At 40.2% G+C, this 24787-nt stretch overlaps 1 protein-coding gene and 1 pseudogene across 2 annotated transcripts; one reads left to right on the forward strand and one right to left on the reverse strand.

Moving 5' to 3' along the window:
• Positions 1 to 1267: 1267 nt before the first annotated feature.
• FAM8A1 (family with sequence similarity 8 member A1) lies at positions 1268 to 10928 on the reverse strand. 2 transcript variants are annotated; one of them, XM_046640377.1, is made up of 5 exons: positions 10107 to 10926; positions 8735 to 8855; positions 6962 to 7085; positions 6324 to 6463; positions 1268 to 4829 (listed from the first exon to the last, which is right to left on the reverse strand). In XM_046640377.1, the coding sequence occupies exons 1-5, from the start codon at positions 10816 to 10818 to the stop codon at positions 4685 to 4687; spliced, it is 1242 nt and encodes a 413-aa protein (XP_046496333.1). In that variant the 5' UTR covers positions 10819 to 10926; the 3' UTR covers positions 1268 to 4684. The 2 variants fall into 2 exon arrangements, with proteins under 2 accessions (XP_046496333.1, XP_046496334.1); XM_046640378.1 differs by lacking the exon at positions 6324 to 6463 and having other exon boundaries at positions 10107 to 10928.
• A 4544-nt stretch (positions 10929 to 15472) lies between these two features.
• Positions 15473 to 16353, forward strand: LOC124227310 (40S ribosomal protein SA-like; annotated as a pseudogene).
• Positions 16354 to 24787: the final 8434 nt, after the last annotated feature.

Raw genomic sequence — 24787 nt, forward strand, 5'->3', positions numbered from 1 at the left:
ATATACAGAAAGATTGAATAATCAGGTATGTTTATATAATTTGGTTGATTGACGAGGGGTCAGTCATTCTCACTGAACGTGCAGCAGTATAACTTGGTGAGGTGTGTCAAATGTATATTCTAGGCCCTCCTCACCAGAGAGTCATTCATTCCCCGGGTCTGGATATGGCCCAAAACTCAGTATCATTAAATAAGCACCTGGAACTCCTGATGCATGCAGTCCAGGCATGCCACTTTGCTATGTTGTTTTGAGTAATTTACGATTTCAGGCATTAAGAAAAAGTACAATTCAGACAATTGAAAACTGTCTTTAACCAGCTGTTTATTAATATTTGTTACAGATTCTCTCCTGAAATTGTTTATGTAGTTAGGATTTTATTATTTGAAATAAGTGTTGGATTAATTTTAATAATTTGTAACCAGGCCGTAAACTTCCTAGTTCAGCCTGGGGAGCACTTGTTTACTTTAATTGTATTCGCAGTATGTCATTTCCTGGGCCTGTTGAAAGTCTGAAACTCAAGGAAATTTTACAAAGGTTAGCATGTGTCCAATAGAAACTGTCAAATTTGGTATAGTAAAATTGAGAAAATGGGTATGTTGGGTCTAGCTACACACACCAGCTAGATAACTGTGTCAGAGCCTTCATTTCCTTATAATATGGGGCAACTTTTATAAACGTTATCTCAAAAGTTCACTGTAGTTCCAGAATGTGGTGTTTGTGTCTGGGCTCATAACAGCACAGTGCCTACAGGACTCAGACCAGGCCATAGTTTAGCTACATTTATCTTTTAAATCTTTGTCCTTCTTGAGGAACCTGTTTTTTTATCCTGTTCTCCTTCCTCTCTAGATTTGTTCATAAAGGTTAGAATAGGAAATGCTTGTAAGATCTTTCTTAACTAGGTTTACACTGCCCGGCTCAGTCATTTACTAGCTATGAGACTGCACTTCTGGATCCTCATGTGTAATGTGGGCCCTTAATATCGTACACAGTGGTTGGGATGGTTAACAACTTTAAGGAAAGGACAGGGTTAGTTTAACATTGTTAGTCATCTGTGGGTAACTTTTGAGTGATTTGCTAAAAGAATATATCCCCAAAAGTGGGTGATTTTGTTTGATACACCTCTATTTCTGAAAGCACTCTAGTTGACTGCTGTCGCCATTCTCTTGAAGGCAGAGAATGCTAGAGAAGCTGTATTTGGAAGCAAGGTCTCCCTTAAGCAGGAGGTTCTAGAGCAAACCTTCTCAAAGAAATGGGCAAAACACAAAAGCACTGGTGACTGGGTATTTATTGAGACAGAATACAAATTGGTGGCATACAAATTATTAAAAATAGAATGCTGAATTTCATTTATAGGCAAGCCATCAGATACTGTTTGTGGGTCAAGTCCTATAATGAACTACAAGGAAATATAGATACACATTTTGAAATAAGAACTTTACCCAGGCAAGCACATACTGTAAAACTTTTCGCCTTTGGTATAGGGTAATGGGGAATGGTAAGTAACTGAAATGATACTTGTCAGATTTTAGGAATACTGCTGTTAATCAGGCATATTCTTTAAAAGAAACAATAGCCTGTTTTAATAGGGATAAGTGCAGAATGAAAATATTTAATACTCCCAGACCTCTCAAAAAGCTTTATTCCCAAGTAGTAAGTAGTTTCAATTAATTTTCAACTCCTTTCTACCGTTCTTTTGCTGGAAATACTTATGCATAAGTGAAGCACCCAAAGTCACTTAAGGGAACAAATCCTTTTAAAGTAGAGTTAAAACAATTTTTACTCTCATTTGAAACAATAAACACTGAAGACTCATTTTTATAATTTAGAGAAAGTGGTCCTCAAATACAGTGCATCTTTTTCAATCCAAAATAATCTGAGTGAAACTGGAAGGTAAATGTTTACGTAGAAAGAAGTAACTTCTGAACCAGTGCTATACAAGTAACAGTTGGGCAATATTTTAAAAGCTTACTATCCAAAAGTGTTAGCTGTATTTCTATAATCACACATTAGTCTAAAAGCAAGGCTTGCTGTCACTCTCACCTACCTAGGCCCAGCATGAACATGGTCAGTATGTCAAGACTTCTCACGGTGAACTAGCCACTGGGGCTACTTTTAGTAATTGGGTACTGAGATTTTCTAGGTGCTAAGTTAACTGCCTGTTCTGTGGTTTTATTTAGGGCATATTCGTTGAAATAGTATTCTCACTCAGCTTGACTCCTAATTTTTGTTCCCCTATTACTTATCTTGTAAAAGTGATGAGTAATGTTTGTACTATGAAGACAACTTTCTTTTTGCCTTTTTAGGTTAGAGCTTCTGCATGAGAATTATACTTTGACACAGAAAATTAGCATCAGCATCTGGATAACTGAAATAAACTAAATAGAAAAGTATTGAAAAGAGGGAGGTTCCATCCCCCTCAAGCCAGAGAGAAAAAAATGTGACTCCTCCTTCTTGCCTAATGTCATTTTTTCCAACAATTTGGAACCAAAATCTCTTTCCCTAAGTGCCAAATTCATAAACAGAAAGAGACTTGGATTTTGTTGTAAAGGCAGACAAAGTAATATTTCTCTTTATTTCATAGGGCTATACAGTATAACTTGAATCCTGAGATGGGTCGAAATGAACCTACATAGATATTAACCTGAATGACTCAGGTATGGAAAATGTACAGTATTTTAATTATAACTACTGTTTTTGTTTTACTGTACAAATAAAAATAGCCTAGATGGCAAACTGTCCAATTATCTGAGAAGAAATTATACATCAGATGTATTCCAGAGCTACAGGACTGAAAGACATTTCAACCTGAATTCCCAATCAGTGGCTAAAGTAGTGTACACCCCAGCGCTAATGTGTATGCTACTAAGCAGTAAACTTATGTAACAATTCCTAATTTCTGGTCTTAATAACAAAATAGTGGGTTGTTTTTTTGGTTTGGTTTGGTTTTTTTACTGTGATGGGCCGTAACACTTTAAATACCTTCCTAGAGGCTACAAGTGAATGATCTGTTTAGTACTTTGAGACACTTAGGCTTTCCGTGATGTTGGATTTAACATAAAGTTATTTTGAAAAACATGGTTCATGAAATTTTACAATAAAAATGTATTCATAAGAAACCTGTTAAGGTTTCTATAAACATCAAATGTGAATATTTTCACAGTTGTAAATTTCAAAGAAAAATCCAATTTAAAAATTGATACAATGATAATGCACGTCTTGCATTTGCTCTTAAATGCCAAAAATAAAGCCTAGATTGATCCTTTAAGCAATCTAATTATGAACTGTCCAATACAGTTTAGTGTTTTTTTGGAAAATAATATCAAAGTTGGAGAAAATGCCTCAGAAACAAAACTTTTCGTTCAGGTATATCTCAACACAGCTAACTGGGCCATCTGAAAACGCACACACATATACTTAAAACTCCACAACTTTGCTTCAATAGAATAAATTAAAATGGCAATACAGAAAGTATTACTTAGCTCAAAACTTCCTTCAAAACATTATCCTTGGCAGTCCCAAAATGAGCTTTTGGCCCACAGAACCAAAGAACTTAGAATAATGCCTGGAAATTCTACTCTTCCTTGTTATACAGAGAACAGTCCATAATGGGAAAATTGCTAATACTTCACAGGTTACTAGTATTTAATCATCAAATACTAAGATTATTTAACTCGTTTCAAAAGTTATGGAACTATATAAAATATAAAAGGAAACTAACTAGTATGTGAATACCCTGTGTATAAAGAGAAGATATATTCAGAACACTGAGAAGCACTAATACTTTCTTCATGCTGCACACATACTGGGAATATTGTTTTACAGTCAATATGCAACAGTTTGATGGAAGTAATTTTTCCCCACATATTTATAGTTTGATTTTGGGCACTGAAAACACTTGCACATGAATTTTAAGATAAATTTACAGTAAAAATTTACTTTTTCCCCCCATCAAAAGCAATCACTAACTTACCTTTTCATTATCAATAATATAGCAATATGACTTAATACTTTTTCATCATCATGCAAAACTTGCCCCCAAGTCCATGTATAAGCATTAAGAATAGCTGTAAAGTTACAGCATTCCCGCAGTAAACTGCGGTACAGATTTCACAACTTCAGGTCAGAGAACTGCTGGGCCTGCCTCACTACCCACTTTCTCTTGAGCTGAGTCATCACCACCTCCTGGGATGGGAGATAAGTGGATTACCAAATTTGTGTCCCCACTCCCTCCCCCCAAAAGGCAAAGACAATTTCCCCAAGAAGTGTTAACTAAAAGATGAATACTGTGTTTACAAAACACAACTGGACATATTCCATTATTCTGGGATAAACCAAAATAAATTTTTAAGGTTTCATTTGGCGATTTCAAAGCTGAAAAGGCTTTCAGTCAATTCTAATGCCTTAGATCTTAAGAAAGTATACTGTCCGTTGTTGATTATGAAACCACTTGCCTTCTTTTTGATCTAAAAACTTTAACACTTGAATTTAACAGATTTTCTTCTGAAAAAGTTCTTTGGCATTCAAGTAAAATCAATACTTCCAGAATAGTCACCTGCATCACACTGGAGCGACTGCTTTAATTTCTAAATCATCAATTAATGTGACCCAGGGATACTGATGGCCTTGATACATAATTTAGTCTTGTCATTATTCCAGAGTATGGAATTCAGGGCTTTTTTGGGCATCATCTGACCCCATTTCTTTTTACCACAATGGTTCCTGCTACAATGTCATAGGCTGTTCGATTATGCTGAAAAAACAGCAGTGTGATGAAAGCAGGGAAAAAAGAAGCAATAGAAAAATTCTTGATCAAAGCTCGTATAGTGGACCTAAAAAATTAAAGCAAAAAATATCTGGTAAGTTGTCTACCAACCACACAGAGATTGATAGTATTCTATAAAGTTCAAAATATGTATTTAAAGCATATTTAAAGTGTAGTTGAGAGAATTTTATCTGAGTTACTTTCAAATAGCATTATATTATGATCAAACCACCCGGGCTAGTTCTAAAGACTTCATACAACATAAAAGTTAAGACTTTAGAACTTGCACATGAAAGCAGTAGTAAACATGTATTAGAATGTGAACTAAACGTTTACAGTATTTTCTGGTATTTCCTTTTACTTACCTTTTTCTACAGTCACTCACTACTGTGTGATTATCTTCTAAACTCAGTATGCTTACTTCTACCTTGTGTAAAGTACCAGCATTTTAAATTACTGTGTATTCTATTATCAGCACTCTTCTTTCTTTATGGGGTCCTGTAATTAAGGAAAGCTTTAAAAAGCTTTCAACAACTGCTCGGAATAGAGAATAATCCTAATAATGTTAGATTTCTGCCTTTTAGTGGACTGAAAGGCTATAGAAAAGCCCAGTGGCTAAGAGTGTGGGCTCAATCCAGACTAGTTGGTTTTAGATCCGTTTTCTACCAACTACTAGTCGTGTTCCACATCTGTAAAAAGGGGATAATAGTACCTATCTTATACGGTTGTTAGGATTAAATTAGTTAATATATACGCAGTGTTTTCAACAGTGCTTGGCATATAAAAGGTGCTCAACAAACATCAGCCATTATGGACTCTCATTAAAAGTAGGAGCCAAGATTATTATAATCACAAAATTGTAAGGAAATTTTGACGATGTCAGCAAAATCAAGGCTTCTTCTAGAGTCTCTTGTTCATATTTCTTTATATAACAATCCAGCTCTGAATCACTGGCAGCAGTTCCTGCCAGTTTCTTGTATTGCTCAACGGATTACCACCTACTCACCTCCACAACTTCCATTATCACTGTTTGTACCTCCCCCCACAGCCAGACGCCAACAGCGAGCCATGAGTACTGGGAGTATTACAAGTTCTATCACTTAAGAGCAGGAGCAAGATGCATGCATGCATAGCTGTCAAAACTCTTACTGCCTATTCAAGATGGGGTAATGACAGGGACTACCAAGCGGAAGCTCAAGGCAGATCAGTAACCCATTATCCAGAGATCTAGAGGATAAAAAAGCTAGGCACAGAGCCCTGCTATCGATAGCATCAACAGCCAAATCAGCCTCTCATTATTGTGACTTATATTTCATAAAATGGTTATCTTGAAAATGTATACTGAAGAGGGGTCCACAATCAAATAACAGTATTGAAAAACACTCATAAACTTTGTTTCAAACTTAATAAATGTAAGCCTATCTATACATGCCATGAAAAAGAAAAAAAAAATACCAACATCCTAAAAATACTATATCAAATGGTATAACTTAGGAATTATATTACTATACTTAAATTTTTTTTTCATAAGTACATAGATTAAGCTAAGAAAAGAACTTACGTTGTAATGCTAACATTTGAGGAAGGGATCACTAAAACCCGACTTGGTGCAATAAGCACTGATGTGTCACATGTCACAACTCGAAGCCCTAGCAGGAACTTCCCTGGGGTAGCTCCACCTGCTCCCCAAATGCAAATTATCTAAGGAAAGAAGGATAATTTAGAAATAATTTACTGGCTCTACTATACCAATTTTAAAGGTAAGTTTTCCTGCTATACTATAAATGTTTTAAAAATTTCAAGTTGAAAGAATTTCATAGAATACTAAATGGTTAACTTTTTAATGCATTTCTGCAGGTCTATCATCTTCAATACAAGATTTCTACTGTAATATTTCTCTATGACCCATTATATTTTTTAGCAAGTTGTTTCTATGGAAAAATACATTTCAAGTTCCACAACCAACATATATTTTTGAACCACAAGACAAAAATACATTACAAAGAAATTGCAAAATGTCTCCATTCAGAAACTTTTTTTTAACTTGAAAAGTATTACGTTAATTAAAGAAAACTTGGAAAAAAACAGAACGAGACATTTGACAAATACATGACTATAAATTTCCATTACTTTTTTGTCTTGGGCTGATACTCTAAAATTAGATTGTTAACTATTAATGTGCTAAAGCCAGCAGCTTACCTCATAGAAACAAACTAATAATCTGTATACAAGAGCCACAGCCATCATTTTCTGCAAGTCTTCCATTGACGTGTCCTCGTCTATTTCTTCTATTATATAGTGCATAGCAAACTTAGAGATATCCCTACACAAAATTAATAGTTGGGGGTTAGAAAGAATTAGTTACCAGAGCAGCTGCTTTTTTTTTTTTCCCATTAGTGTAAGTCACAAACTTTAATTGAAATTCTAAACTAATCTTCAGGTTTCCAACCATCTAGTTTCACAAAACGTTCCTTCGATCATTCAACAAATAAGCAGCACTATCACGAGCAGGCACTGGACTAGCCCTGGGGATAGAACGGCGAATGCGTTCAACATGGTCTCTGCTTTCCTGGAGATTCTAACCTAGCAGGGAAAAACAGTGATAAGTAATAATAAAGCGGGATAAGGGCTATGATAGGGAACTGCAGGGTACTTAGAAACACATACTAGGTACTCTTAACTTAGTGAAGGCTTCCCAGGAATGACATTTGAGATCTAAAGGATGAAGAGAAGTTAGTCAAACTAAGAAGGGAGAAGTTCCAGAGAGAGGGACTAACGAGAGAAAACCCTGGAGCAAGTGTGAGGGAAGCTGTAGGCAGTTTAGTATGGCTCAAATATTAAGTGTGAGAGGCGACAGTGACTAGGAAATAAAGGCATATGTAAAACCCTATGAAAACATTAAGACTTTATCCTGATGGCAGTGAGAAGCCTCTGAAGGGTTTTGAGGCAGGAGAGGGGCAGAATCAGAATTTGTGATCTCTCTCGTGTTCTATCAGAGACTGGATGGAGATAAAACAGGAGACAGGACACTGAGATACCAGTCAGAAGATTTTTGCTATAACCCAGGCAAGAGATGACTAACTGGACTAGGGAGAAGCAATGACAATGACAAAAGGTCAGACAGCAAAAAGAGGAAATAGTCTGGGTTGAAGGTCAGGAGACAGCAGAAAGGAGCGCTTACCGGATTGGCTGTGTCGTGGGGAGGGGAGGGAGGGAGGGAGAGACAGGGAGGAAGCACAGTAACATTCAGACTGCTGGCAAGGGCCCTGAAATTTCACTACCAGGGTTTGAACTTGACTCTCACTTATTACCTTTCAAACTTTGTAAATTCTGGGTTTACATTCTTGTAAGCCCAAATTTCAATCTCTATAAAATGGAGGTATTAACCTCCGCCTCACAGTGACGGTAAGATTACACAAGAATCCATCTAAAGAGGTGAAGTCAATGCCTAGTTTGGAGAAAGTCCTTAGCAACTGATAACCACTATTATGATCATTCATCTGAAAGAAGGATTATTCAAATAAATGGCTCACTTTGCAGTTCACTTGGGACTTGCCTGATCCTATCTATAAGCAATCCCCTTCGGAAAAGCCATCTGGCTGATTATTAATACTTCATCTACCAAAAACTCTTAATGCCTTTGTCTTTAGGTACTCCACTCTGCACGAGGAAATTAGTCCTTGACCTAAGAAAACAGTGACTAAAATCAAACCAGGTTTGGAGTTTCCTTTTACCTACTTTTGATAGATGAGATTCCCACAGATCTTGTAGAATTTATTAAGTGTTTTTCTCTCCTTTGTAGTTATTTCTTAAAACCGACAAGATAAAAACAAACCTGAAAAAGCTCCTAAAGAACTCATGACACTGGCACACAGATTATCCGTAGTCACTTGCAGGCATGAACGGAACTTAAGAAAGCAACATCTCTAGACAGTAGGCATTAAAACCTTTCTGCAAATGGCCTGAACTTACTTTATTCCACTGAGGTGCATAATGCTTAAGACAATGGTTGCTTTTATAAAGAAGAGAATAAAGAAATCCACCATCTCTGCCATAAATCTGTGGGCCAAGGACGGAATAACATACTCTCTGCCTGCAAAAAAAAAAAAAAAAGGAAAGAAAAAATTAGGAATACTAATCATTTCACAGAGGCCTTGGAACACTAGCCAGGTAATAAATGGGGAAGGTAAAGTCAAGATACAACTTAGCCATAAGAAACAATTTCTAACCTTGCAACAATTATTGGTATTGACTCCATCAATAGTGCACGTATTGACTCCATCAATAGTGCATGTTATTAAGATATAGCAACCCCACTTCTCTATTTCCTGAACAGTTTAAAGTTTGCTTTCACGTCCATCATGTTGAAAAGTGGTTTCACAGATAAGTTTAATTATTTAAGGTACTCAATACATTTCACTAGGGACTCAAATGAGAATCCAGGTGATCACAGCCTATGACACAAAATTAAACTTTTTTTTCTTTTTTACCAAAAATCAAGGTTAAGTATAGACAATTAATACAAAGTAAATCCCTGTGTTCCTCACATTAACCTATTCATTTCGTTTGTCTTGCTTTCTAGGTAATAAATTCAAGGATTACGAATCTGTCATCCTAAATTCTAAATGGGATCTAATTCCAGCATCAACTAGTTCTTGTCCCATATATCTGTGGGCTGAATAAAAGTCTAAATAATAAACTAAAAAGTGCAAGCAATTCAAAATATTCTAATTCCCATACAGAACTAAACAGACAATATACAAGATTACGCCAGGGCCCAGTGAAAGGTTTATAACTCCAGTGGTAATCATGTAAATCTCTTTTTACATCCGTCCGTCCTTAATATACCGGGAATACGTAATTATATTAGTTACATATTCTATGTTATCGATACCATAAATCTTATAGTACAACATATAGATAATGTATAATAAATCCACGTCTGGATTATTTCCAGCATTGCCAGTCAACCCCTCCACCCCCGCCCCGTCCCCAGAGTGTGGGTTTGTCATCTGAGAATTACGCTCTGCATCTCACTCTCCAGAGCGTGGCGATCACGGTTAAGAGGACGGAAGAGGGGCCAAGATTGCTTTACGCTTGGAAACTAGTCCCAAGAGGAAGGCAATCCACTCGGAGTGCCAGGTCTAAGGGAAGAGGAAACCGTCCAGCCCCGCTGGACGCTTCGCAAACGGAGGCCTGGGCAAACGAAGGCTGATGCCCACGGACACAGCCCGGTCCGGGCGGCCGCGGCAGGTACCAGCCGTAACGAGCCTGCCCGCCCTGCCCCGGGAGCGCGGCGGCCCTTGCCGCTCCGCCCAGCCTCTCCCCCCGCAGCGCGTCTCACCTGCCTGCCGCCCGGTCTCGCTCGGGGCTCTCGAAGGGGCGGCGGAGCCTACCCTCGTCACTGGGGCTGCCCGGACGGCTGCCTGCCCGTGAGGAGCCCGGGGTCCCAGGCCCGCGACGGGGGCAGGGGTGGGGACGCCGGGAGCCGCCCCCGGCTCGGGCCCCGCGGCCGCTGCGCTCAGGAAGTAGAAGGGATTGTAGTAGCCGAGCTGGGGGGTCTGCGGCCCGGCCGGGGGGGCGGCGCCGGCGGCCGAGAGGCAGCTCGGCGTGGGCGGCTGGGGGCTGCAGTAGGCGGGCAGGGCGGCCAGGCCGCTGTGCCAGGTGAGGTAGCCGCAGTAGGACTGCCACAGCCACTCGTGCACCTGCCGGGAGTACTCGCGGGCGCTCAGCCGCGCCGGCCTCTCCCGGGGCGCCGCGGCCTCGGGCGCCTCGCAGCCCGCCGGCTCCTGCGGCCCCGCACCGGGGCTGGAGGCCGCCTCCCCCCGCTTCCCGGGCTCGCGCGTCGGCTGCGACTCCTCGGCGGCGGCCGCAGCGGGCGCGAGGCCCAGGGCGGGGGGCCGGCCCGGGACCTGGGGCTCGGCCTGCGACCCGTCCCGGGGGCGTGGGGCCGCGGCGGCAGGAGGGCCTCTCAGGGAAGGGACGGGCTCGGGGTCCCCTCCGCCGTCGTCCTGCCCGGGAGGGAGGCCTCGGGCTTCCTCTGGCCCCTCTGCCATCGTCGCCTCAGCAGCACCCTCGGCGATCCTGTCACTGCGCCCTCTCCCTCCCCCACTGGGCCCTCCCCAACGGCCCGGTGGCCACCGCAGCAGCCGCAGGCGTCAACAATCCGCCACCGGAACCGGAAGCCCCGCCCCTCAGCAGCGACGCAGGCCGCGGGGCGGAGCCGGGCAGGGAGGGCGTGGAACTTATTGGCTGTTGGGCATAGGCTGTCACCCAGCGCCGCCTCTCTCGCTCTTAAGGTTTTCATGAAGGCCCAAGTTTCTCCAGATCATCCACGGGATGTGGACTCGGGCTGTCCCGGGAGAAACAGCTGATGGAGGAAGAGGATTTCCGAGAGGGGTCCCAGAAGTCCGCGCCGCCTTGTCTGTTACCGAACTGTTTTAGTCTCCAGGCACTGTGCTCGTTGCTTATTTCCACCTGCGGTGTTCCAATTAAACTACTCCTCGGCCATGTGTACTCAAGAAGGTGGTACAAGACGTATCCCCTTAGAGGATAAGAAATTAATAGTCAAACTAGGATATAGATCAATATAGTATGCCTCAGCTGCAGAGGTTTTCACTGTTAAGAGAAGGGAAGAGAGATAATGCTGATGGAAGAGCTAGACGCTGTCATCATCCTGGAGCTAACGTGTGTCCATAAAATCTTAGTTTCCACTGCTGTAGACACGAACTTACTACGCCAGTAAAACTGCATTTTCTCAAATCCATTGTCTCAACTTTTGGTGCCTTTTATTTTGTGTTAAGGCAAGGCCCTGTTCATTGTCCAGGGCTTTCAGCCTTCTCTGAGTACCCTAGCCCAGGCACGATTTCTCCTTCCTCTGAACTATAAATAACACCTTACATATTTATATGTTAATGTACTTTCTTATTTCCTCAAGTTGATTGAGTGATAGGAGTATGTCTTTGTATCCGCAGTACCGTACAGAAGACCTACAGGGGCCAAGTACTGTGGGTATACTTAGTCCTAACGACATGGAGAATCATTCTTGACTTTGTTTTGGGAGATATAAAAGTGAAAAGGTGTAACTTTTGCTGTTAAGACGTTAATGATTTAGCTAAAAGGTGTAAATATTCCCCTTAAGAAGCTATAGAGAAGGACTTTCACTTGAAGACCTATTTACGACAATATGAGTATAATGTGAATCCAAAATAAGGGAAAGATCATGGTGGCCTGTAGCTAGAAAGGTTACCCTTACAAAGTTGGTTTTAAAATCAACTGTGAGGACATTGTAACACTTAGACAAGCATCCCAAGTTTAGGTGAGGGAAGCAGGAGGAGCGGGAACAAAGGCATGAAGATGGCATGGAATGAGTGTGAAATACTGTGGTTTTGGAGACGTGGACTTTGTTTTGGATACCACAGATTATATAGCACCTGGCACAGTGCCACCCACATAGTAGACATTTATTTTAATCGGGCTTCTTGGTTGTAATTGTCAGAAATCCAATTATAACTGATGCAAGAGAAAACAAAGTATGTGAATTTATTGACTTGCATAACTAAAAACTGCAAGAGTAGTTTAGATTTCAAGGATATCTAGTTACAGATAATCAAATAATAACTTTCGGAATCACCTCTTTTTCTCTGATGTTGATTTTGAGAAAAGTAAGAGTGTTTTTGTTTCAGTGATAAAAAAACCTAATTCTAACTGGCTTAAGCAAAAATGAAATTTTTTGCTTCATGTAACCAACAAGTTCAGAGGTTCTACAGAATATAAGAGGGTGCAAAAGTCCACATAATAGGCATTCCAAAAGAGAGAAGAAGAATTAATGGCCAGTAATTTTCTAGAATTAAAGAAAGATGACTTCAAATTGAAGAAGCATAAGTTTTGAGAAAACAATATATGCATCATGATGAATTTAAGCAAAGAGAAAATTTTAATGATCTTAATAGCAGTTAAAACATAACTTACCTACAAAGAAATGACATTTAGACTGGAAGCCGAATTTTCAAAAGTAAAAATATATGCTAAAGAGAGTGGATATATATAGTGCTGAGGGGAAACTATCAACCACCTAGAATGTTATAACGAAGTAAATCATGCTCAAGAATGAGGATGCGAGGTAATGCACCACTGCCAATACAAATGACATCCTGGTCAACCCTAGCTCCTTCCCATCACACTCAGCTAAGGACTGAAGTCTCAGGAGTGTAGAAAGAGACATATTCATGAGACAAAAATATAAATGGATTCTGGATAGGTGACAGTGCATGAATTTTGAATCTCCATGAATCCCCACATAAAAACAGACTAGATAGTGAAACCAAAAATGCATAGAACAGCATTTATAATAAATCTAGATGACAGATAACTCCATAAACCCCAAAATACAAGAGGGTGGAGTCAAACCACAAATGCAAAACTTGCACAGTGTCAGTGCCCAAAAAATCAAATCAAAACTGTATTAAGAGATTAAGAAAATGATGTAAGACATGCAATGGCAAAATAAGTCAGAATAAGAAAAACTCAGAACTGAAGTAACAGAACTTGGGAAAGAATTAGAAATAAGAGAAAAAATGATTTCAGAAAAGAATACTAAACTAGAAGGAACAAACACAACAGATAGTGCCCAAAAGAACTAGAATTTGAAAATAAGATTTTTTTAAGTCAAAAAGAAATATAGAAAGAGAAATGATTTGAGAGAAATGATAAATATTGAAGCTAGGCAAAGAAGATCCAACATATGGATAGAGGGTCCCTGATAAAGCAAAGCAAAGTCAGTTAACAGAATACAACACATTATAATTCAAGAGAACTTTTCCTGAAATAGAAATATATACCTTCTATTTATATATATTCAAATATATTTATATATTCCTATGTATATTTATATACATATTTGAAACCTCATATCGAAAGAGCGTACTGTGTACCTGAAAACATTGAGAATGAACAAGATATGTTCTAGTAAAATTCTTAGTCTTTACATTTTGAAAAGTGGTCATTTAGGCCGAAAACGTAATTTATGAGAGAGAAAAATTGGATTATCATAAGACTTCAACATTAACACTTTATGTGAGGAAAAAAATGGTGAAACATTTAAAATATTCAAAGAAAGAAAAGGAGAACCGAGGACTTTGTATCTAGCAAAACTAGCTTTCAAGTATAAAAGGATAGACTAATTTGTTATTAAAATGAAAGAACTTAGAGAATGTTATTCACTTGAGTTCTTCCTGAGGAATCTACTAGAGAATGAAGCTCAGCAACCAAAATGACTAACAGAAGCTTCTTGGAGAAATGGATGATTCTAGTTCTGGTGCAGGAAATTTATAGAATGAGTATGAAATACCTTGTCATACTAGAGAGCAGAGGAACTATTAAAGATGTCTAGGATCGTGCCCAAAGGATTCAGGAGCAAACTGGAAGAGGCTCCCTCTGGCCAAAGATGGGACAATTTGAGGTCAATAAGGGTAATGATTAGAATGGACCGAAACCCAATACGTATGTTTGAATACACAAACTCAAATAATGTGTAGTCTTACCAAAGGGATTACACCTGAGTCTGATCAAGCCTCTAGATCCAACTGCCCATTTGCAAGAAACAAAGGACAAAGAAGTATGCTGAAATATACCACGAATGTGCGATCTGCAAAATCCAGACTATGGAGAACCCTACGAGTCAAACGACTGAGTTCTTAAGTAGATAAACTGTAAGAAAAAGAAAGAAATAGGAAGAACCATTAGATTAAAGGAGACTTGAAGACATCAAATTAAAGAAAAGATCAAGACTAAATTTTAGTGTCTAGGAATACACAAAGAAATACAAAAAGGTGATGACTTTCAAAGTCAGGATAGTGATTACTTTTCAGGGAGGAAGGCATTTGTGATTGGGATGGAGCACACAGAGGCTTCTAGTATGGCTGACAAAATTCTATATCTGGATTTGCAAAGCAGTTACAAGGATGTTCACCTTATAATAAACTATCAAGCTGTTAAATTGACAAAAATGGAGGGTTAAATGAATTTGAGAAAAATAGTCTGAAAAAGCATGGTAAACTGACCACATGTACTCAAATATTTTCCAAAACACCCATTGAAATGAAATAAGAGAATAAAATTATAAACCTACAAAATGGATGTAGTTTTGCAAGATAGAAGTTCACGACTTAAGGAAGAGAGCCTCAGAACTTGGAGGTATAAGGTACTTTGGAACGTGGAAGTGAAGCATGGGGCTTACAGGAAGCGGGTTAAGTAAAAGTTTTTATCAGTGACTCTATATCTCCCCATTTTCCCAACCCTGTTCTTGAAATTCCATCAGCCAAACCTGTGCCTCCAAAGCTAGATATTGGAGTATTCTTTTGAGAACCTGGATGGTCCCAGAGAAATCCTTCAATATGTTACCATTTGGGGGCCCAAGAACAAAAGTTTGGTTTGCCAGTTTATCACTCTACCAGTAGATAAGAGTAGACATTTAGGAAAAGTCTCCAGAACAAAAGTGAAATCTATAAATATGTTTGAGTTGTGGAAAATAATATTGATGAGCATTTGACAATTAAAAAAATAGTTGGATAGGCATACAGAAAATGAAACAAAATTTTTTTAAAAAGGCAATCATTAACCAGAAAAAGCAAGTCTTTCCATGCTACCCAGAAAGGCATTCATACGGCATTGTTCCGAGTTCCCGTTGTAACTTAAAGAGAAACTTTCACAATGTCCAGAGCCCTTGATATTCTGCAAAGGAAGGCGGTGGATGTTCTCAAATTCCTTGCAGCAGGAACCCTTTTAGGTGGCATCGACTTAGACTTCCAAATGGAACAGTTCATATACAGGAGGAAAAGTGATATCCACATCATAAATCTTAAGAGAACCTGGGAGAAGCTTTTGTTGGCAGCTTTTGCCATTGTAGGCATTGAAAACTCGCTAATGTCAATGTCATATACTTCAGGAATACTGGCCAATGAGCTGTGCTGAAGTGTGCTACTGCCACCAGGGTCACTCCTATTGCTGGCCTCTTCGCTCCTAGGACCTTCACTAACCAGATCCAGGCAGCTTTCCAGGACGGTGACTCCTGGTGGTTACAGATCTCAGAGCTGACCGCAGCCTCTCATAGAAGCATCCTATGTTAACCTGCCTGCCATTGCTCTGTGTAACACAGATGCTCCTCTGCACTACACGGACATTGCCATCCCATGCAGCAAGAAGGGAGCTCACTCAACAGGTCTGATGTGCTGGATGCTGGCCCAGGAAGTTCTGCACATGGGTGGCACCATCTCCCGTGACCATCCATGGGAGGTCACACCTGATCTCTATTTCTCCAGGGATCCTGAAGAGATTGAAAAGGAAGAGCAGGCTGCTGCTGAAAAGACTGTGACGGAGGAGGAATTTCAGGGTGAATGGACTGCTCCAGCTCTCAAGTTTACTGCTACTCAACCTGAGGTCACAGACTGGTCTGCAGGCACACAGGTGCCCTCTGCCTATCCAGCAGTTCCCTACTGAAAACTGGAGCACTCAGCCCACCGCTGGAGACTGGTCTGTGGCTTCTACTGCTCAGGCCATTGAAATGGGTAGGATCAACCACTGCGTTGTCTTAGAAGCTGTTCTTCCACAGACTCTTAAACAGAAAATGGAAATAGAGTGATGGAAAATAAAGTTTTTTACAAAGCCCAAGAAAGGAAATGAAATATAATCATAATTACTACTTATTCATCACTGAATAATATTTACAGAGTCATAATAATATCAATCATTTTATTTTAATGAAAATTGTGATGTATTTAAGAGGGTGGGATATAGAGAAAGTGGGAGGAAGGCATAAGTTAGCTAAATGCTGATCTCCTATATTAAGAAGTTAATAGATGACATCTAAAACTGATATATATAAAAAAAAATTGAAGTAAATATATTATTTAGAAATATGGAAGAAAATGCCAGATGAAAAAGCTAAAAGAATTGAAAGTACTCAGGGTCACGTTCATAAAAGGCACTTAAACCTGTCAGAAAGTTGTTGTAATATCCTGATTTTGTAAAAGTCAAAACAAAAAACACTCCCATCTGCAAGAAAATAAGCATAACATCTATGTTGTGAAGACACCTGCTAGGGGTATGCAGTGCACACCCTGCACAACAGTGAGCTTCTTCCAGGGAGCAGGATGGGGGTCAGAGTGAGGAATGTGAGGCAGGGTATTGCCATTTTTTAGTTGTTTGATTTTTTAAAACTATATATATTACTCTGATGGCAAAGAGGAAGGAAAGTAGAAAAGAAGAGAAAGATATGGCTGATTTCTGGTATGGCTGAATAGAGAGGGTTCAAATAATGTCATCAGGATCTGGGTTCTGTCTCTACAATGCAAGCTCTCTTGTTAGGATCAAAAGATGGCTTCGGCCTTTACATTTTCTCCTAGTCTTGAGAAGGAGTGAGTTTTCTATGGGTGAAAGTTGTGGGCTAATAGATGGAGCCTGGAGCAGTTAAGGGATAGAAGAGTCAGTGAAAGAACAAGACAACAATAGCAGGAAAGAACACTTAGAACCAAATAGGAAATAGAAGATTCAAAAAAAAAAAAAAAAGGAAAAATTTAAAATCTAGCAGAAGAGTCAAGGAAAATGGAGATGGAGAAAAGAACACAGAATTGAAGAGGACATTGCTGACTCTGACAGAACCGTTCCACGGAGCACTGGAAGCCAAATCGATCTATTGCAATGGTTTTCAAAGTCTGGATCTTAGACCAGCAAGCAATAGCTGCATCACCTGGGAACTTGTTAGAAATGTAAATTCTTGGGTCCCATGTCAGACCTTCTGAATCAGAGACTCTGGACCTGGGCCCCACCAATCTGTGCTTTAACAAGACCTCCAGTTGATTCTCATGCACTCTAAAGTTTCTTGGTGGTGTAAATTGGTACAATCCCTATCTGGGACAATTTAACAATATCGGTTATAATTAGAAATGCATATATATGTCCTCTGACTCAGCATTTTCACTTGTAGAAGCACATCTTACAGTTATTTGCATGCAGACAAAATGACTTATGGACAGGTTTGCAGCATTATTTGATTGGAAACCAGATGTCCATCAGTAGGGGATTGGTGAAGTCTGTAGTGGTGCATCTATACCATATAATGCTATGTAGCCATAATAAACATGAGGAAAGTTTACATGCTATCTCCCAGACGAGTTGTACTGATATTTCCAGAGTAAGTTGCAAAAACAGGGGCCAGCCCCGTGGTTGAGTGGTTAAGTTCACACGCTCTGCTTCAGTAGCCCAGGGTTTCGCCAGTTCAGATCCTGGGTGTGGATATGGCACCTCTCATCAGGCTGTGCTGAGGTGGCATCCCACATAGCACAAACGGAAGGAACCACAGCTAGAATATACAACTGTGTACTGGGAGGTTTTGGGGAGAAAAAGAAAAGAAAAAAAAAACTTTGGCAACAGATGTTAACTCAGGTGCCAATGTTTAAAAATAAATAAATAAACAAGTAAATGTATTCAGTTGCAAAAACAAGGCGCAGAATAGCATATCTATTGTGCTGTCATTTGTCTGGAATAAGAAAGGAACAAAATAACATACATAATGCATTGACCTTATGTGTCTTGATAAAACCTCTGGAAGGACAAATATGAAATAATACAGTTACCTATTGAGAGGATTAGGAACTAGGTTATAAGGAAAAGGGTGAGAGGGTATTTGAATCCTGGGACTTTATTACTTAATCCAAAAAACATATATCTTAAAATTCTCCCATGAATTCTCTATTACTCTAAAGCAGGTTGTCATCGATTTTACTGGAGAGTGCTATGATATCACCTGCGATGCCACTGGTCTCCCTGTCTCCATCTCCAGTCCTGATCACCTCCAGTTCACTTCGTACACTGCTGTAGACAGAGTTCCTCTAAGTCCAGATAATCAACCAAGAGACAGAGCTTGTGATACCTTTCCTGAGTCCCACAAGTCCTCCTTTTCCCCAAGTGATTGATGCTGGAAAAGACTATCCCATCCAAGGTGACCAGGTCTCTGTGCTGCACATGCATTTGCAAACCTCAATAATATACTGCATTCAAAGGCAGCGCCGACTCATACACATAAAGTATCAAGGGGGCCATTTTATTTCTCTTTCTGTAATTGTTATTCAATGCTTTGGATTTCAGGTCCAAACTAGGAAATTTTACTTTGAAGATTTTATTTATTTTTTCCTTTTTCTCCCCAAAGCCGCCCGGTACATAGTTGTATATTTTTAGTTGTTGGTTCTTCTAGTTGTGGCATGTGGGACGCCGCCTCAGCATGGCCTGATGAGTGGTGCCATGTCCGCACCCAGGAACCAAACTGGTGAAACCCTGGGCCGCTGCAGCAGAGCACGCAAACTTAACCACTCTGCCACGGGGCTGGCCCTTGAAATTTTACTTTAAACATATTTGATATTTTTGGTTTTTATGTAACAAGATTGCAGAAGGTTGGCTTTATCTTTATGTAACCCTAACTTACTCTAGCCTCTGAGGTTTGGGAGCAGAGTGAGAGGAGGACAGCTGGTGTTTGGGTGTGTAGTGAACCGCTCTTGGGTGTGTATATATATATGTGTGTGTATGTATGTTTGTGTGTGTGTGTGTGTGTGTGTGTGTGGTAAGAATACATAACATGAGATCTACCCTCTTAACAAAATTTTAAATGTACAATACAGTATTGTTAACTATAAGCACTGTGTTGTACGGCCGACCTCTAAAACTTATTCATCTTGCGTAGCTGAAACTTTATACTGATGAGCTGTTGTTTTTTTACTGCCAGTATCCTTTCCCCCTTCTAGCAACAGCCTCCTGCTTATGCCTTGGAAAACTGTCTCTCCCCCATTCTTTTGATTCTTGTGGAAGTGGGAGTGTCAAACACAATTCTACCAACCTGCCCTCTTCTGCTTGCATTTGGGCCAGTCAGATTTTTATCTCAATAAAACTTGCATCTTGAATGGTGACTGAAAATGGTCCATCAGTCTAAGAAGACCGTCCATGAGTTTCTGTTACTGGATCTTTGGATTGTTCCTGGTTCCTCACCACTTTAAGGCCCAGTTGTTCACCTTTCCCTTTGATTCTGTGAGTGACTCATTATTCTTATAATAAGTATTTTTTTCTTATCAGCCAGAGTCAGATTCTTTGGATTGTAACCAAAGAATAGTAACTGTAACAGGATAATAATTACAAAAGTCTGTGCCAGTAGAACTACATGAAATAGACTTATTTTTTTGCTATTCGGCATCTCTTTGGAGAACTATGCTTCCTTCTATTCTTAATTTATGTGGTTCAGATGAGACTGACTTCACCCCTCTGGCCCCTAGATGTAGGCACATGAGAGTATCCAGCCCCATAGCCATTGTTCGGGGATAGGAAAGTGATATGACTTGGGCCACATAGAGTTATCCCTGGGATTTTACCATCTGAAGGAGGTACTCATGGTTCTCCAGACTGCTAGCTACGTGCAAGGATGGTGTGAACCTATAGCTGCTGGTGGCCATTTTTGATGCCACATGGATCAACCTTGCCTAAAAGTGAAACCAACATAGAGAAGAGTGGAACCAAGAGATGGAGAAACAGAAAAAGTCCTCTTGTGACATGCTTCTCTCCTGGATCCAGCTATGTCTGAAACCATCTCCTTGAATTTTAGAGTTGCTCAAGTTAATAAATTCCTTTTTCCTTTGTTTCTGTTACTCACAACTAAAAGAATCCTAACATAAAATGAGATTTCAAAGCTCTTCACATTCCTTCTTTTTCCTTGTCAGTGAACAAAATAGCTTACAAGTTCTCTCGTGTGCTATTTTCCTTGGGAAGGAGAAAGGTTGACATCACTGTTTATAGCTTTTTACAAGATTCACTTTTGACAAACTTCCTTAGAGCTGGGTCATAAAAATTCAAGTGGTACGATCTGGTGTTATTCTTGAAAGCATTCCTCCTCATTGATTACACACAGTGCCCAGGTCAGAGACCAGTGATGTTAAAGCTCTTCCCTTTATGAGGAGCCATTTGCTGCCTGGGCAGTGTGCTCCTCATTATCCCATAGTCGGGCTGCAGCCATTTCAGGAGTACGATGTACCAGCGGTTCTCAGTGCTGGCTGCACGCTACAGTCTCTGAGCAGCCTGTAAAAAATCACCCATGTCTGAGCCCCACCCCTAAAGGTTCTGATACAACTGGTCTTGGTTAGGGTCCAGCCACCCATATTTTCTAAAAACTTCCCAGGCAATTCTACTTTGCAACCAAAGTTGAAAGAACCACTGACAAATACTGTGTCTCTAGATAGGCCTAGCTCAAATCAAAAAGTGTTGTCTCTGTTCTCCCTGAGTTCCTCAAGGAAGTCTCTGGACTTTCTCTGCCTTCTCTAGTCACAAATTCATTTCTCTACTCATCCACTGAGCATTTTAAGTGCTGGATACTATGCCAGGTACGAGGAGTACAAAGGTGAACGAAGCCCAGTGTTTGTAGTCGAGGGGCGACAGGATAGATGGAGAGATGGTATGTAAATAAGTACAGAGCAGAGAGTGAGCCCAAAGGAGGGAGTGGTTAGTCCCAGCTGCGAGGAGACAGAGCTGTGACTTGGGAAGGGCTTTTTATAAGAGGTGACTTTGAGCTGAATTGAGTCTTCAAAGTATTTATCATAAGGACAAAGTAGGGCAGGTTATTTCAGGGAGAAGGTGCAACAGGAGCAAAGTTCATGAAAATTACTAAACTGATGTTTATGCTCTGGGATGAACCAGGTAGACATGAATCTGGAGAAGTAGAGAGGGCTTTGAAGGGCTTTTTCCCTTATAAGGGAGTTTGGACTTTCTTCTGTGGGCTTTAATCAGGGAGATAAACCCGGTCATATTTGTTTTTTTAGAACTATCTCTCTGCTGGCCATGCGGAAGATGGGTTGGAATGGTGTAAAACTGGAGACAGGGTCTCCAGCTGGGAGACTGTCATCTAGATAAGATGAAGAGAACCTGAACCAAGGCAATAGTATTGGGAATGCAAAGGAGAGGAGGCCTTTGGGGGAAATTGAGGAAACCCGATTTGCAGAATTTGGTGACTGAATGGACTTCGGAAGAGAGAGAGAAAAGCATCACACAGTCTCTGGCTTGGATGCCTGAGTGAGTGGACCGTGATGCCATTCACGGGAATGAAAGCAGGCAGAAGGAAGTGCAAGGTGGCAGAAGGAGGAACAGTAAGTTGCTCGTGGAATGTCCAAGGGATACTGGCCGTTTAATCTATCATATCTGTAAAGCTCCGGGTTGAGGAGTCGTAAGCATGCAGGTGGTCACTGAAGTGATGAGTAGGTGGAAAACCCTGTGAAAAGAGAGGAAAAAGAAGCCAAGAACAGAGGCCGGGGGAATACTAAAGAAGAAGAAGAAAAGGCTGAGAAAGAATAGTGAGGGGGAAGGAAAGTCGGATTGAGTGGGAGGAGATAATTTCCATAAGGAGGGAGCTCTACCTGGTGTCAGAACCATAAAGAAACCAAGGAGGATGAAAACTCTGGTGGGCATTTTTCTTTTTTGACCCCTCTACCTTTCTCCTTCTTTTGGTAACAGCACCCCAATTTCCTCTTACTGAATAACCCCTCTCCCAATATGTGCAGCCGTGGTAGGACTGTCAGGGCATTCTGCTCTGCCTCTCCAAGCCATGGGGTGGCCATGTGACCAAAGCTCTGCCAACTGGACATGCTCACCTGCTCTTGGAAACTTGAGTCAAGTGATCCCGGGATGGTGTAAATTTAATGCCAGCAGAGACCCTGATAAGACAGTTGGTTATCTCTTCCTATCTATACTTCTTCTTTAATTTCAGATGCTGTGATAGACTTCCAATAAATTCCTCTTACGTGAAAGTTAGCAAGTGCTAGTTATGATCCTTCCAGCTCAAGAAGCTTAACTGCATTTGGTCACCGGTGGCTTTGCCTGAATAGTTTCACAGAGTGAAGGGTGAAAGGCTGATTGAAAAGGGAATGGAAGGTGAGCAAGTAGAGATAAGTTCTAACCTTTGAGGAGTTTGTTTTGGAAGAGAAGGTGTTAGGGAGTAGCTAATTATTTTTAACCATGTTTGAATCCACGTTTTGCTAGGACCACTGAAAAGAGATTCCTGAAAATTGAGCAGCCGCGAATCTGTTGTTTTAGTATTGATTTCTCTAATTTTTAGTGAGATTTTGTTTATCAACATATTGCAACTATTCTTACTAGTAATATATGACAAACCCACCCAATGATGGCAAATCACTCTTTGAAGCGTCCACTTCAGAATAAATTTGATACATTGATAGAAGACAATTTGAAAAACAAAAGGTATGACCACCATCAAAGACTTCTTCTGAAAACACGTCCAATGCACCAAATAAAGGATTAAATTTTAAAATAATATGATTTTGGTACCGACTTTTAGAAATACACATAACAGAAGGCATCTTTTCCTTCTCTAGCCAAACTTGGAGTGAAATGCTGTATGATGCTTTTCTGCCCTCCAGTGGTTGTTAAGCAGCATTAAGAAATTTATCATCTGTTTTAAATATTTTATAACAATATGTTTTCTTTATAACAGAATTTTTGATTTTAGGAATTCAAAGTGATTTATAAATGTATCAGCATTCACAAGAGGCACATGTGACTCTTAAAAATGGGCAGAACTCATAAAGCAACAGCAAACCTCATTATATAGTGCCAACTGACTTTAGGTAACCAGCAGGTGGAGAGAGATCCAAAGCTAAGAACTTCACGCTATCCAAATCCAGCTTCAGAACCTTTAAAAATAATCGATCCAGTCTTCTCCGTTTTATACTAACAGAAACCAAGGACGGTTGACTAGCTCCAAGTTATATATACATAAACATACAGTGCCCAGGAGATTCTGGTAAAAAGGAAGACCATTTTAGGTTAGGATTAGATTTTACTTGCAAAATATGAGAATTGGGGGTGAAGTGAAATCTTCTTTAGGTATGGCTAGCATGACATAAAAAGCTGAAAATATGTAGAGTCTATGAAGAAAATGACTATGACATAAGGAAGGAAAGAAGCCAAAAAGAGAGTGGCCTGGTCTAGTGTTAGAAGGCATTATGATGTACAGAAAGGTCAAGGGAGGGAGGCTGAGTTTGCCTTTGACCCAGTCAGCAACAGGAAGATATTGGGACAGACAAAGCACAAATATTTGTAAAATATAAAGTGTTGGTACCAATGAATGTGAAAAACATTCATTTGCCTCTGCCTGCTGCTTTCTTTCTTTCTTTCTTTTTTGCTGAGGAAGATTGGCCCTGACCTAACATCTGTTGCCAATCTTCCTCTTTTTGCTTGGGGAAGATTAGCCCTGAGCTACTAACACCTGTGCCAATCTTCTTCTATTTTTTGAGTGTGTGTGTGGGTTGCTGCCACAGCATGGCCACTGACAAATGGTGTAGGTCCACACCTGGGAACTGAACCCAGGCAGCCAAAACAGAGCCCACTGAACTTAACCACCAGGGGAAGGGGCCGGCCCCCTGCTCCTTTTTTATTAGCACTGGAAGCAACCAATCCAGAGGGAAAGACACAGAAGCTCTCGAGTACTCAGGAGCTTATATACCTAACTCAAATTCTTCCCCTAGAATTTCCTCCTTGACTGTGGCACCACTCCTTCTTCCTAAACTCCCTCCAAGACAGAGCCAACTAGCCTAAATGCTACTCTCTCCCTCTTCCTTATTATTCACTTTATTTACATGATTTTTCCCCATCATGTTATCATTATCATCAAGTGGGGCCCCACAGCCAGTCCAATCTGGAGTTGTAAGCACACGGGACAGTAACTGAAACTTCAACCCACCTTCATCAGATTCCCACTCTGCTTTTAGCCCGTCTCTTTCTTGTGGTCAAAAGAATGAAAAATTCCACAATTCTCTTAGTTTCTTTTCCATTTTCTCTCTTGTCTTGGTTTTGTTGACCTGTACACTCTTTTATAAATTTAATGTCCTGGTTCATTTTATGCTTGTTAACTAACCATGATAACTTATCTTCTTTTTATGCAATAGGCTCCCCCACAACCCCTGATGAATTTTATGTACCTTAATA

This window comes from Equus quagga, chromosome 15 (genome assembly GCF_021613505.1).
Source record: "Equus quagga isolate Etosha38 chromosome 15, UCLA_HA_Equagga_1.0, whole genome shotgun sequence".
NCBI classification, from domain to species: domain Eukaryota; kingdom Metazoa; phylum Chordata; class Mammalia; order Perissodactyla; family Equidae; genus Equus; species Equus quagga.